This window comes from Octopus sinensis, linkage group LG15 (assembly GCF_006345805.1).
Source record: "Octopus sinensis linkage group LG15, ASM634580v1, whole genome shotgun sequence".
Lineage (NCBI taxonomy): Eukaryota > Metazoa > Mollusca > Cephalopoda > Octopoda > Octopodidae > Octopus > Octopus sinensis.
In genome coordinates this window covers 8,994,100-9,010,456 of record NC_043011.1, presented here as the reverse complement: position 1 = coordinate 9,010,456, position 16,357 = coordinate 8,994,100, and the positions used below count along the sequence as shown (strand labels likewise).

The 16,357-nt window shown below is 36.8% G+C and overlaps 1 protein-coding gene across 2 annotated transcripts in view; it reads left to right on the top strand.

The window, feature by feature from the left end:
* Positions 1-1,709: 1,709 nt before the first annotated feature.
* Positions 1,710-16,357, top strand: part of LOC115219731 (myosin regulatory light chain LC-2, mantle muscle) — a 30,574-nt gene continuing 15,926 nt past the window's right edge. The window contains exons 1-3 of one of the 2 annotated variants that reach the window (XM_029789954.2): positions 1,710-1,856; positions 13,911-13,930; positions 16,212-16,262. In XM_029789954.2, the coding sequence (XP_029645814.1) occupies positions 13,919-13,930; positions 16,212-16,262 (63 nt within the window). In that variant the 5' untranslated portion in view covers positions 1,710-1,856; positions 13,911-13,918. The remainder of the gene's footprint in view (positions 1,857-13,910; positions 13,931-16,211; positions 16,263-16,357) is intronic. The other variant, XM_029789953.2, reaches the window with a different exon arrangement.

Below are 16,357 nucleotides of genomic sequence, written 5' to 3'. Positions count from 1 at the left end.
ACTGAATGACCACAAGACTGAAGTTGTTCCTTAGCTAAGAACTGATTCAAGCCAAAAGGTCCAACACGAAACCCTATGTAGGAGGGTGGATGTGTGATATACATACCTCGTGGTGGTTTGGAGTAATAAAACTATATAAATTTATGATATGATAATTGTAGATTGAGTGGGTTTGCTAGGTTTATTTAGATTGCGGCAGATTAATATACCACAAAATAGAGGAACTATGTTTCTCCCTACGGGAATCGCCGGTGGTTCGAGGGTCGTCCTTACTCCGGGGCAGATTCTCCATCATTTGAGCAAAACTGCTAGGAATAATTTATAAATGGCTTCTCTCAGTGGAAGGAAGGAAGAGGTTGGATACTGGTTGGGGTGGGGGCCGTGTGAGGATGATCTCGAGACGATTAGAGAGGATAAGGAGATGAAGACAAAAGATGCTTTGAGGCTGAGTGATAATTGCAGATACACACACATACGCACACACATGTTTGTGTATGAGTCTCTCTCTCTCTCTCTCTCTCTGTCTCTCTGTCTCTCTGTCTCTCTCTCTCTCTCTTCCCATATATATATATATATATGGGGCGGGGTAGATATATATGCATATGTATATAGATATATATAAATATAGACTCATATTCATGTGTGTATATGCTGTGCTGTTGCTTATGAATTATCTATGAACACACACACACCACACACACCCACACACACATACATATATGTGTGTGTGTGTGTGTGTGTGTTGTGTGCATATATGTACTTAAGTCTATTCTGATTACATATATGAATATATATATATATATATATATATATATATATATAGATATATTATATATATATAATATATATATATATATATATATATATATATTATATATATCACACACAATATATATATTATATAATATATTTTTGTATGTATGCATATGTGGTGTGTATGTGTGTGTGCGTGCTACACACACATCTATCCATAAGTATGTGAGTGAAATCGAAACCTCATAGATCTTTCTCATCCCAAACACATGTTTAGAATGAAGAAAATAAAGTAAGGTAGACGTGAAAACTGATACCAAGCTTTCCTTACACACACACACACACACACACATCCAACTATGACCATCACCGCCTCTAGTGCAACTATCACTACCATCACTACTACTCTCACTACCACCAATATTACTTTCACCACCACCACCACAAGCAGCTCTGCCTCCCCACCACCACCACCACAACCACCACCACTACCACCACTACCATTTTCATCAGCATCCATGTATCAATATTGTATTCGCAACGAACCACCGCCACCACCACCACCACCACCACGAACAACAACAACAACAACAGCTACCATCTCCACCAGTTACTACCACCAGCATCTCCACTACCACCACCATCATCATCATCACCATCATGCCCCCCCCCACCCTTTAGCCACATTTACTTCTTTCTTTCCCAACCCAAGGTACCGGTTGGTGTTGAACAGTTCTGCTACGGGATGGCTGCAGGTACGAACATACGGGTAGTAGAGTAGTAAGATAGGCAGGTACTTCTGTCGGGTAGCTAAGTAGATAGGTAGGTAGGTAGGTAGGTAGGTAGGAAGGTGAGATGATGGGTAGGTGGGTGGTAGGTGGGGAAACGGTTCTTTTGCCCATTCCACCTTTCCTGATATGGTGGTGAGGGCGATGACGTCACGGTGGGCGTGGTCTGTCGAATAAATGACTCTCCTACCCGACACCCAGCTCTCTAGAAGTTGAGTTGACTTGCTAGTCGTCAGATTTGCTGGTTGTCTGTAGCTTTATTCCAGACTTTGGAACTTTTTATTCTCCTTCTCTTCGTTGTACATTCAACCTAAGGTAAGAGCAACAATATATATATATATACGTTTACACTAACGAACACGGATCAAGAAGTACTTCATTCTTTCATTCTTCTATTCTCCCAGTCTTTTATTCTCGTTTTCTTTTCTATTCTTCATTTATTTCATTTTAGTATAATTTTTTTCTTAGTTTCTATTAGCTTTTTTAAAATAAATCTTAATATCTTCCTCTTAATTTTCAATACATACATATATACGTGGTGCACCTGAGCACTGTATACGATAATTTCATTATATTATATATTATATATGTGTGTATGGGTATGTATAATATATATGTATATATAATATATAACACACACACACACATATAGATAAACACACACACACACACCATATCTATATACATTTATACATATGCATGTATGCATAAAGCGACAAAGAGATATGGAAAAGTAATGAATTTTTACTATAATATAAATACATACATTTATCTCTCTCTCTCTATATATATATATAATACATATATAATATATATATATAATATATATATATACTATATATATATATGTCTATATAGATATATATATATATATATATATATATATATATATATACATATATATATATATATATATATATATATTATATATAGTATATAATATATATATATATATATATATAATGTTCTGTATATATATATATATATATATATGTATGTTATATTATATATATATAATATGTATGTATATATATATATATATTATATATATATATATAATATATATATATATATAACTACATACATACATGCATACATATATATACATACATATATAATATAATATATATATATATATATATATATTATATATATATATATATACTATATATATATTATATATAAACGCGCGCGCACGCATATGCATGTGTATTGTGTCGCAAAGGCAAACAAAAATATATTCGATTCTTTACATGCATGTAGACTTTAGTTTCTCTTCAACACACACGCACACACACGTTTTCTTTCTCTCTCTCTCCTCTCTCTCTCTCTCTCTCTCGTAACAGTTTGTACCCGGGTATTCATTCATTCCTTCATTCAACGCGGGGGTATGTCATTTTGAAATGAGAAGCAGGAAAGATAGCTCAAAGTATTGCCCTGCACTGGGCTTTCTAGATTTGTACTTATCGCAGCTGAATCTTCATGTGAAGATGTCCCTATGTAGATCTTTACCTGCTAGAACTAACAGCTAAATTTTCCTCAAATCACCCATTTCATATTTACAGTGATCATTATTTTAGAAATTGTTATTTAGGGTAAATAGAATTATTAGTTAATGTTAGAAACTAATAACATGATTATTAATATAATTAATTAATTACAATAATTAATAGTATAATAATTATTTCATGGTGTTGGATGACAGGAAACCTAGAGTACCGGACAAAACATCTTATGGTGTTCAGTTACATGCCTTTATCTTCTGAATTTAAATTCCTCTTCTTTCGTTTACCAAGACAATGAACCCCACCCTCAAAATATGTGGCACTGAGAGCGATGTAAAACCTCTTCTTCCTCTTCTCCCTCCCTCACCTCATCATAATCATCGTTTTAAGCACTGTGTTATCGAAGACTTAGTCTTTTGGATTCGTTTGTAACCATATTCCCAGGTGTAAATATTCTGCTTCTCCACGTTGTCCTGTCATTTCTGTACCTGGAATTTATGTAGTGCAGGGGTAGGGGGGGCAGGGGTAGTATTTCAGGGTGGAAACTTTTAATATTCAAAAAAATTACTGCCAGAAAAAAATACGTTGCGAATGAGAGTTGTCAACCGTTTCAACTAATATAGCCTTTATGCTCATATATATGTACAAACACACACACACACAAAACCCATATATGTGCACACACGCCCCCCCTCCACTTACCCCACTATCTTTCTTGCGACCCTTTAATATTTAAGCTAATTCTAATTTATGCTGATTAATCGACTCCATTCTGTTTCCTGCCAGAACATTCAGAAGTTCGCTCGGAACCTCCCTTCTCTCACCCTCGTGCCTTTATACGGTCGCACGGCCTGCTAGAAACAACAGTCGATTATCCTTCGTATCACATTCTAAAATGGTTTGGGGGCGGGGTAGGTGGAGACAATGAGTTTGAAAAATAAAGACGTGACTGGAAACTATTAAATCAGTTTTGTTTGTTTAACCAGTGTTGCTCTGATCTGTTTAACCACGGCTGACCGAGGGCTAAACAACAGCAGCAACCACAGTAGCAGCAGCAGTAGCAGCAGCAGTAGCAGCTCTGTATTTCATTGTTCTCAACACGTGACATAAAGTTTAGACTGGGTTAACAGGTAACCCTGGTAGGGTTAGTTTAACTTAATAGGACCCTAGGGGACTTCTCGCCTTTGAACTTCATCCTGTGACCCTTAACTCCTCCTCTCATACCTTTTCTCGCAAAACATTAAAATAGAATAACTAAGAACTGAGTTATGGGATTGAAGACTGAATATTTCAATAAATCTTTTCAAAGAAAAACTTGACGAAGGAGGGATAAGTTGATTGAACCAACCCTGGTATTTATCGATCTCTGTTCAGTTAAATTCCTTGACAAGTCTAATGGAACCTAGACAAAATACTCTAAACCTTTTTAATCTGGTAATCACCTGTTTCTGTCATTGACACCCGTTAGATATAAAGAAATTAAGAGTAAGGGTCTTTATTCCAAACGTTTCTTTTGTCAAACATCTATGTGCAGTAGCAGGTGAATGCAACTGTCACTGCATAAAAATCCAAAACAAACAAAAGAATCAGTTCTTTGGTTGACCTTATTTGGTACACGAGAATTAATTAAACAATGTGTAGCGATTCTATTGGATTGTTGGGGCATTATGTAGAAGTTCAAGAGAAAATAAAAGTACCCTGGGGTGGCTTTTGATTGGTGTTAGGAGCTTTGGGATCAATGCATAAGCCCCAACGAACATGAAACCTTATATAAAAGTACCCTTACTAAATCGTACCCCACCTGGGTATATAAACCAAATAAACAGCTCATTCAGTTAAACAATGGTACCTTCACTGAACCCATTAAAATAGCAAGTTGATTAACATGTCTTACTAATCTTTAAGGTCCTCGTTACATGATAGCTAACGTAACCTATTTTACGGACTTGGGAAGGGCGAAACCTTAATTGGACTTAATCGGGATTGAAAGTTTGAACGGCGATGTATCGAAGTAGATATAATAAATAGAACACCTTGTACGGCTCCTTACCGACTGTTCTACAGGAAAGAAATGATTTTAGCTTCACTTTTGCAATAATACGGTCTGTTGTCACCCTTACGGTAGTTCCACTAAACTAAATGGCTTGGGATCTAGTTTCGATTCCCACTTGTTACCGTTTCGTTTCCCTGAGGCAGTAAATGGTCTTTAGAAAGACACAAATCTTACATTCTTTTATTATATTACGACGGCCATGCTGGGGCATCGTACTCTTAGATTGTCAGTTTTATTAAGCTTCAGTACTCGTAGACTGCTATTGATATAACAATAATAATAATAATAATAATAATAATAATAATAATAATAATAATAATGTGTGTGTGTGTGTGTGTGTGTGTACGTACAGACATAGATTCTTTCTCTTGTTTGATTCAGTCATCAGACTATCGGACAATGCAAGGACACCACCTTCTGTGGGAGGATATAATCGATCATATTGACCCCTAATATTGATTTTCATAACGGATCCTCAATCAGATGCGTCTATTTCTTACAACAGGTACTCCTTATGTTTAGGCAATAAAGCAACTCGAGACACCAATGTAGAGAGTTACAGATATGACAGAGTTTATAAACGAATTTCACCAAATAAGGAGTGGCCCTATTGTTGGGGTCGTTGTTGACCCAGATCAGCCGTGACTGAACAAACCTATGATCAAAACCGTTCCAGCCATGACGATCACAACATTTTCTTTCTTAGATATTGTGTACCTTCCCCCAAATTACATCATTTGATTTGTCCTTATTTTAAATCTATGATGAGAAGAAGATTCGGTTGTTATTTTTAGCAGGTCGAACGACCAAATAGAGATTCCCCCTTAGGTTCTACCAAATATGTTAAGTGCAGTCACAGACGTGTCTGCAGTGCCATCTATATATTCGTATGTATATTGGTGCCACCGTTTATGGCGTTCTGGCTAAAATGGAATTTAAGACGTTCTCTTATGAGCTTATCTGGAACTTTCAGGTCAGTCAATAGCAGACTTTGCTTTCTGACTTTTACTACACCAGAGATTATTCTGGAAGCAGAGGTATTACCTCTGTCATATAAGCCTAAAGCTGTATTGTGAAAGATCTCAGTGTGAAACTGACCAATGAGAGGATCTTTTCCTGTGATTTTCTGACCAGGTTTTATTTTGCGCAGTCGAAATTAATTTTCAACAAATGTTTTGTCGCCGAAAAAAAATCTGTTATCAAAAATTGAAATATATAAATTTTGATAATTTAAATATATAATTAACAAAATTTATATAATAAACAAATATAATAAACAAAATTTTAAAATTAAACAAAATTTATTATAAAATCAAATGATAATAATAAATAAAACAAAATAAATAGTATATATACACACACATTCTGTGTATGTGTGTGTGTATATCTATAATGTGTATGTGTTTATGTATACGTATATATCTTAAATATACCTATGTATGTATGTATGTATGTATGTATATATATATATATAATATATATATATATATATATATATATATTATATATATATATATATAGTATGTATGTATGTATGCATGTATAATATATATATGTATGTATATATGTATGCTTAGATATATATATATATATTACACACATACACATAAACACAGATATACACGCATATACATACATATACACACACACATATATATGTGTGTATATATGTATATATGCGTATATGTGTATGTAAACGTCTCTCCCTCCTTTCTCTCTCTCTCTCTCTCACACACACACATCAGCAACGATTACAATATGGAGCGATGAAATACTTGTAAAAGTATCCAGCCTCACCAGTTATTTGGTATTTGGTAAACATGGTGCTACCTTACTGCCTTATGTAATGCGATAGCTATACCAAATGGTGCTCTTCTCCAGCAGCCCTACACTTTGATATGCATGCGTGTGTATGTGCGTGCGTGCGCGCGTGTGTGTGTGTGTGTGTGTGTGTGTGTGTGTGTGTGTGTGTGTGTGTGTTCTTTCTGCTTCACTATCAGCTCTTCTCCTTGTTTGGTCATTCTCTAGCATTGCATTGAAGATGATCGGAAGGAAGGCTGATATATATATATATATGTGAATAAATAAATGGAGTTTAACGCAGGTGTAATCAAATATATATGTATATGTATATACATACTACATACATATATATATATATATATAATATATATATATATATATAATATATACATGCACACTATAAATAAGATAAAAGTGAATTTAAATTTATGATGAGTGTTAAAATATAAATACCCGTGCAGGTACATAATTAGGAAAAAAATTACACAAGAATTAATTATTGAAATATACGATAGCAATTTGATCATTGACCTTGAGTTGTACAGCAAACAGTTGCATGGGTTGGGGTACCAAATGTCTAAATTATATTTCATCATCGATGTTTAGTCTTTGAGTTATTTGGTATTGAACTTGAAACCTACTTTGTCCATCCAGTTTTCTAGAATTTGATGACAAGTTTCATTTTTGAAATTTATGAATGAAGCAAGATTGAGTTTGAAAGCGTAACGTTAAATGTGTGTGAAAGGACGGGACATTGTGAAAGTGTGTTACATATTTAATGTCTAGGATGAAGAGATTTTGAAAATTTGAGGGTTTTAAAGTGCGTCAGAAGGTCTTTCATTTGTTGAGCTTTTAACTTGTTTGATCCAATTATAAGACCAATGGTTTTAAATCTGACCCAGTTTGTCAATCAGTGTTACGTGTTGATCTTGAAATTCAAAATGGATACAGGCTCGGCTTAAAATGTTCGAGATTAAATATCGAATGAAAAATATTGATTGCAGACTTTTGGGGAGAAGAATTAATCTGTCGCTCGATTAAATACCACAACATAACACCTAGTTTACCTTTAGCAGAGTCCACTCTGTTGCAAGCAAACGAGGCCAGGTATTCGGTTTAAGGATACCTCCCTCCTCACCCCAAGAATCAGAAATCCTTAAAACAGAGAAGGGCTTTATTTTTCCTCATTACAGAAATATTAAAAAAAAAAGAAGAGATTTAAAAGAATATATGTGTTAAGGTCATTTCTACAGATTTTAAGCGCACTGCTAACACAGAAGTACACGGTGTTGACTGATAAAAACGTTTATTATACTCTGTAGTATATTATGGTGGCATAACGAAATACCGTATGCCTACAGGTTGTTAATAAAAAAAAAATATTGTTTTAATAGAATGGTCTGTGATCTAGGTTCAGCCTACAGTTTCAAAATTTGGAATCACACTAATATATTATCCGTAATTAATCCAAAATAATTATATTTGGTATTGAATTTAATATGTCCAATTCGTATATGAAATATGAGGGTTTGAAACCGTCACTTTAAATTAATATGGAATGGTGTTATTTTTCCGATACTGCATTCTATATTTGAGATTTTAGAGCTGAGTGTCTTAAAAACCTCTCTTATGGTTCTTTCATGTCCAATTTTCCCTCTTTTGGTGCTTTATTCTATGTATTATGCTTGAACTTTTAGGAATCATGCCTGTCTTTTTTTACTAGACTTACTACTGCTTTCTGTCCCCTCTTTTACCTTGTTCAGATGGGGTGTAGTGCGTCTGAACCCGGAGTACAATGAGCTCATTACTATCAAAAATTAACAGCTAAATTTGCAGTGGATGGTTGTACTTCGGCCCCTAAAGGGAATCGTTGGTCTTCCTTAAACAACCTTGCCCAGATTTGTGCCTCGGAGGGTAACTTTCTAGGTGCAATCCCATGGTCATTCATGACCGAAGGGGTCACAAACACAAGCACGCGCTTACAATATTATATTAGTAACGCAATTAACTAGAATTTCGTTGTAAACTACTTTGCACTTTGTGCTTGAGGAATGTATTTGCACGAAACTCTAGATTCCTCAGTAACTCTTATAATATACTCAGCTATTAAAAAATATGGGCTCTGCTTTACATCATTGAGTCCCATCGTTCTCACTTGTAAAGACCCAAACGTTTTTATATAAAGGCAATGACGACAACAAAAATACCAACAACATATTAAATATCTTGAAATTCTCGACGAAGATCGAAGTGAAATTCTTAAACATAGCAGCCAAATCTCCCTCACAAAATTTCAAACGTATGTAGTTCGACATCTTGCCCCACAATAAAACAAGAAGAGCCATGATTAGAAACATTGATAGAGTCATTAAGAGAGCCTGTTAACCGGTTGCTTGATCAGTTAGGAATAATAGCCAAATATTTCTCAAACCCACACACACTCTCGTCTACTAGGATGACTTTGATCCTTGATCAGCTTTATCTGGAAGGACCGAGGGTTAAACAATAACAACAGCAAGGTTTAAAGTGGATATCTTTTTTTTATATTGTCAATCCCAGCGTATTACTGGTACTATTTGAATCATCGTCCGCCAGAAAAATACATAAAAGAAATGAGATCCCAGTAAGATTCGAACTTAGATTCAAGAGGTTTAAACTGTTTGACGGACTGAGTTCTGTATGTTACCGTTCCTGCCAACTCGCACTACCTTCTATGAATATGGAACACTAGATCTTGTTAGAAGCAGCAGCCAAATTACCGTTTTGCAAAAGATGGATACACTGGATATTGTAGTCGTAGATGTATAAAAAAGCAGAGGTGGATGTCGGGACTGGAACGCTTTTGATCACTGAAATCTTGCTCGATCAGAGCTGACCTGGGGTTAATCAACAGCTACAACAACAACGACAAGTCAAATAAGATAATTATGAGTCAATGAGGGATCCTCTATGTGGTCGACCGACCGGCTAGAAATGACAGTCAAATCTCCCTCAGCTTACACTTTACTACATTATATAAGGTCACGTGGGATAATATCGTCCTGGATTCTTTTCCTATAAGAAATGACAGGATGGACATGGCTGGAATGCCTTTGATCATGAGTGTTTGGGATTAGGTGTAACGTGGGACCATACCATCTTTAATTCGCATGCAGCAAATAAAACTAAATCTAAAACGTGTCCTTCCTTTTCTAAACCAGGAATAAGTGATATTGGCTGCTATTTCTAACACAACAGTCCGCCACATATAGACATCCTAGCTAACTTAAGCCATCTTTAATTTACCAATTCCCTTATCTTACGACGCCACTTTGGTAGATTCTAGAACTATTCCATTCCTTCAGAATCCTGCTAAATTTGGTCATAACCAGAATCAAATATATTTTTATCCTCTCTTCATTATCTCACTCCACCCTCTCCCCTCTCTCACTTTCCTTCTTCTCTTATTCCTTTTCCCTCCCTTCCTCTCTCTCTTTCTTTCTTTCTTTCTTTATTTCTCCCTCCTTTTTTCCTATTTTCTTTATTACACACATACTCCACACTCTATCCCCATTCTCTCTCTCTCTCTCTCTCTCTCTCTCTCTCTCTCGGTACCCTCCTCCCACCGCACTTATTCACTTCCTCTTGCACCTCTATTTCTCTCTCTTTCTCTTCTCTCCCCTTCCACCTTACCCCTAACCTCACTTCCTCTCTCCTCCTCACTCTCTCTCTCTCTCTCTCTCTCAGTTTCCTCTCTCTCCCCTCTCACTCTCTTTTCGACTTTTTCCTTTTTCTTAATGATTTCTTTTATCTTGTCTAACACCCTCTCTCAAACACACACACACACACACTCTCTCTCATTCTCCCTCTCTCTCTCTCTCTCTCTCTCTCTCTCTCATTCTTTCTGTTTTTACACCTTTTTCTTTCACCAGCTTTCTTCTACCCGTCTTGGCCACCCTCTCTCTTGAAGCTTTTCTCTGATGAAATCAGTTGTGTGTATGTCTATCTCTACCTACACCCCACTCACACCCACACACACACGTAACCTGACACTTCCAGTTGGATGAAAGTAATCAACCCCCGCCCCACACTCACACTTCCGACACACTTACTTAGAGCGAAGCAGAGGCTATTTCCAGGCCAGATGCAGCACAACGCAGGCCATAATCCACCTTCTTATATTAACCAGTGTCAACGTAATGAAGGTTTCGAATCCCCTGCTCACCTAGGCTGGAGGACAGACCTGTGTGAAGAGGGCAAAGCACTGCTCTGGGACCCCTATGTATATAACCACAGAATGTACAGTTTAGCAATGGGCCCTATAGCCGTGCGGCCCTTCGGGAAAGTACCCAGCGTGCTCAAGTCTTTAAGCAGGTATTGGTTTAGAGATAATGAAGGTCTTGGATTCCTCTTTTGCCCGGAGTGTCATGATAATAAAGATCAAATGTTTCCCGGGTACGATTTAGATTTGGAACAACCAGCTATGGAAGTCGGTGCCATACAGAGTAAGGAAGGGGACCTCTGACGTAAATGGGAACACAGTTACCTGACAAATGATCAGGGGTCTTGTAGTTATTTATCAATCCTGATCCACGAGATTTAATAACAAAGGCGTTCCAACAGTGACCACCCCATCTGCAGGCCAGACTCTGTATTTATAACGAGATTATTGAGTAGTTCTTCCTTTTTAAAGATTATGTGATATCAGGGACATCAGGCTGTTATTTCTAGCAGACCAAGAGACTCATGATGTCTTGTGCCTAGGTCCAGTGTTCTTTAATGACAGTGCTTCAAATGGCCTCAACCAACCAGCTGGAACCGACGGCGTTCGATGCCAGTTTTGAAGTTTTGAAGTTTGGTAACAATAATGGCTTGTATTTAGCAGAAACAAACAAGGTTTTAAATAAAACAGTGTGTGTATGTATGGGTGTGTGTGTGTGTGTGTGTGTGTATGGGTGTGGGTGTTGATAGATAGATATGCACCACCCTGTTCTTCAGCAAAAACAACAAAAACCAAAACCCCCAGAATTCCCCAAACTTTTGACTTGTTCTTGAAATAGCAGCAGCCAGAATTTGGTGGAATAAGTGAGAGACGGAGAAGGGTAGGTAGGGGTTGATACTTATTCAGGAGAATAAGTGAAGGAAATGGAGGGGAGGTGAGTGGTAATATGCTTGGCATATGTTGAGAGAGAGAGAGAAATTCTCCAAGACTTACGGTAGCAGCAGGGGCAGCAGTAACACACGTTCTCTGTCTTCTAGAATTACTGTGGCACCATGCCAGCGGTACTTGCCATAAACTTCGCCAGTTGTTCACTTTCTCCGTAAAAGGTGCACCGATATCTAACCACCACCACCACCACCACCAAACAACAGCACCGCCACCATTACTCCTAACCATCACCACTACAATTATCTTCACCAGCACCACCACCACCACCACCACCACCACCACCACTACTACTAGTATTACTGCCACATCTACTAACCATCATCATCGTTATCACCACCATCGCTCCCACCACCACCAACACTATCACTAATACTACCAATACAATTTGTACTTCTACTACGACATATACTATTACCACCAAGAGTACCAGCATCACCACTACTGTTATACTATTACCACTACTATAGTAGGTGAACCTAGTAAAAGCAATCATAATCACCATCAGTAGCAGCAGCAGCAGTAGCAGCTTTAGTAGTAGTAGTAGTAGTAGTAGTTACAGCAGCCGTTTTTTTTTGTTGTTATTTAACCCCAGGTTAGTTTGCTCAAGCAACCTTCTCATCAAAGACATTCCAGCCTCGACCATCTCGTCTTTATGAAGGCATAATATACCTAAAGCCATATTAACGAAATAACAGCTAAATTCACCCTGCTGTCCTAAAAAAGAAGGTTACATTGGATAATATAGTCCTAGGTATGCGGAGTCATGGTTCGAGCATCTTTGTGTCTGACCTGATACTAAACAACAACAACAACAACCACAACTGGTGAGAGTTTGGTGAGTCGGGAAATGACCAAAGACAATGGAAGTCTGTCTTTCGAAGCCATCTTTGGTGGAAGATGGAGTTCTTCAGAACACCACCACCACCACCACAACAACAACAACAACCACTGGTACCCCTCTCCCCACCCCTTCAGTATCACTACAACCAAGGTAGATTGGCAGCATTGATCAAGCGTTGGACAAACTCCCGGTGGTTCTTATGTACGACCCTTTACGTTTTGGGTTCAAATTCTTCTTAGGTCGAAAAAATAAAGTACCAATCAAATACTGGGGGTCGATTATGGGGCCACCCAGGTTTCTTCAAGCAACAAATTACATCTGAGAATCCTGAGGGATTCTTCCTAGAGTTGACTGTATATCAAGGGTGATAGATACAGATACGAACAGCCCAGGGCGATGGCACTGCTGTCGGAGAGAATAGCAACCCCTAAATGTTATTAAATTCGAAAGATATAATGAGGGAGCGGGGCCACATAGATCTTACAGCTATCAGGATTTGTGGCGAGTGTGGCATTGTGGCCAAAGTAAGGATAGAAGAAAGATTGCACCACAAATACAATCGTTCAAATAACTAATCACCAATCATTTTCATCAACCATCACACACACACACAACACACACACAACACACACACACACCACACACCACAACACACAACACACACACACATATATATATATATATATATATATATATATATATTATATATATATATATATAATACACACACTCCTTTTTCACACTTACACGCATACAATATTACGTATCCATTTACTGTGAAGTTTATGCTTCACCGAAGAGGACTAATAAGTCCGAAACTAGTCCTAAGTTATCTCCCGTACTTGTTGAAATGATTAAATAATATTTAGTGACTGAGTAATATTGTCTTTTCAATCACGATGTTATTATGTATTATTAGATTTTCAACTTCTACTATATTAATTATGTTAATATTCATAAATTATATATTTAATTACCTTAATTTTTAAAACTCTGTTTTCTTTATTATATATTCCAGAATCAACAATGGCTGAAGAGGTAAGTATATCCGAGACGAACACCGCTTTCTTATTCTTTGTCTTTTACCGGATTATCGAATCGGACCATATATATATATACTGTATATGCATGTATGCAGGCATGTATGTATGTATGTATGTATGTATGTATGTATGTATGTATGTATGTATGTATTGTATGTATGTATGTATGTATGTATGTATGTATGTATGTATGTATGTATGTAATGTATTGTATGTATGTATGTATGTGTGTATGTGTGCGCGCGTATGTATATATATATATATATATATATATGTATGTATGTATGTATATATATGTATATATGTGTGTGTACGCGGTGCATGTGTATGAATGTGGTGTGTGTGTGAGTGTGTATGTGTGTGTGTGTGCGCATGCATATATATGCATATATATTCGAAGCACAAAAGAAAATACCTTTTGGTATTTACCTCCGTCCTAATTACTTCAGTGTGCTCCAAGGTCGACTTGCTTTTCAATAATCGACTACGGACGGGATCGATAAAATATATAACAAAGTACTGGAGTCGATACAACCGAGTAACATATCTAAAGGTAGTGCTCCAGCGTGGCCGCAGTCCATTGCTTGAACCCAGTAAAAGAATAAAATAAAGTGTATTATTATATTTGTTTATATCGCCACCAACATAAAATATTGCATTATTCTCGTTAAGAGATGAAGATATCTAATTTCTACCAATTACTGAATTATATGTAAAGTCTTGTGTTTAATTAAACTTAATGGCAATATATTCTGGAGAATTGTCGCCTTTAATTTACATCAAAAGGTTTCTTTCTTTAAAATATCCAATATTTTGTGTTGGTGAAGTATTAATATATTTTTTCTATTTCCATGTTCTCTTAGCTCAGAATTCTCGCTTCCGCTGAGAACATTCGCCGAATATATGACTGGTTTCATCACCATTTCTGGTTTTGATGTTTATTATAGGGCTATTGATGATGAACCTATCAGCTGTTCTTTTTCTCTCGAATATAACTAGTACAAAAACACCAAACGACTGTCGGTAAACACAAAATACCAACAAAAACAAAAACCAGAGGAACAATTTGCTAAAAAACGAAGGAAAAATGGGGGAAAAAAGCGACTGGTCGGAGAAAGAATTAGGATAAATTTTAACTCTTTTATTTTCCATTTCAGATCAAGGAAGAATTTTACTTTGTAGGTTTCGTTTTAAAATCTAAACAGCAAGTCACCCCATTCACTTGATTAAACAAGAACTTTTTTACAGAAGATTCAGGTGTTGTAGCCATAGACACAGCTGAAGTTTTGCAACCAGATTTGAATTTCGTTTTTGTAGACTCGGAAGAACAGACGAAATTCAATATTTAATCCATGCAGTCACTGATCTTCATATTTTTTTCCCTGCTGCCCAGAGGACATGCATGGAAGCCACACATTTATATTTCTTTTATATCTCATCCCTCTCGACAGCAGTTATAAAAAAATATCCTATTTCAACTAATTTTAGGGAAAGAAAAAAAGGATACATTTATCTCAAGACAATGTGGATGTCATGTGATCAAGAACTTGCTTATGTCATAGCTATTAGAGACAGTTCTTAATTCTCGCTGCCTCGTTCCTCCTCATAACAAACAGGTACCATGGGTCAGTAAACCTGTACTATTGTCAATAGCTAGAGCACTATCTTATTAATAACTGTTTCTTTAGTTCGGTCCTTGAACAAAAAACAGAAATCACAGAACTCGCCGGTGATTTCGGTCAGCTCTGAGTTGAAGACAACATCTGGATTTGATCGGAACCAATTCGAGCAGCAGCAATCAAAGCAACTGAAAATAACCTGCAAATCAGATTATCCTTCGATTTTTAATCCTGTCACATACACAATTAATTCTTGCTTTCTTTCTCTTTGTTCCAATTATTTATTATTGTTATTATTACTGTGGAGGCGCGTGGCTTAGTGGTTAGGGTGTCAGCACCATGATCGTAAGATTGTGGTTTCGATTCCTGGACCGGGCGACGCGTTGTGTTCTTGAGCAAAACACTTCATTTCACGTTGCTCCAGTCCCCTCAGCTGGCAAAAATGAGTAACGCTGCGATGGATTGGCGTCCTGTCCAGCTGGGGAACACACACGCCATTGAAACCGGGAAACCGGGCCCATGAGCCTGGCCAGGCTTTAAAAGGGCGCATTTATTTATTTATCATTATTATTATTATTTTCATTATTATTATTATTATTACTAATTTTTAAAAATTTGTTTTGCACAGTAATCATGACCAGTTTTAACTATTTTTAGGCTCCAAAAAGAGTGAAGTTGTCCCAGAGACAGATGCAGGAGCTGAAAGAGGTAGGACACAGACCAAATAAAGGGGAAATAAACAAATCACTTTGTGTTAAATGTTCCATAGTCTTCCCACCCTTTGAAATCCTCTTCCCTCGTTT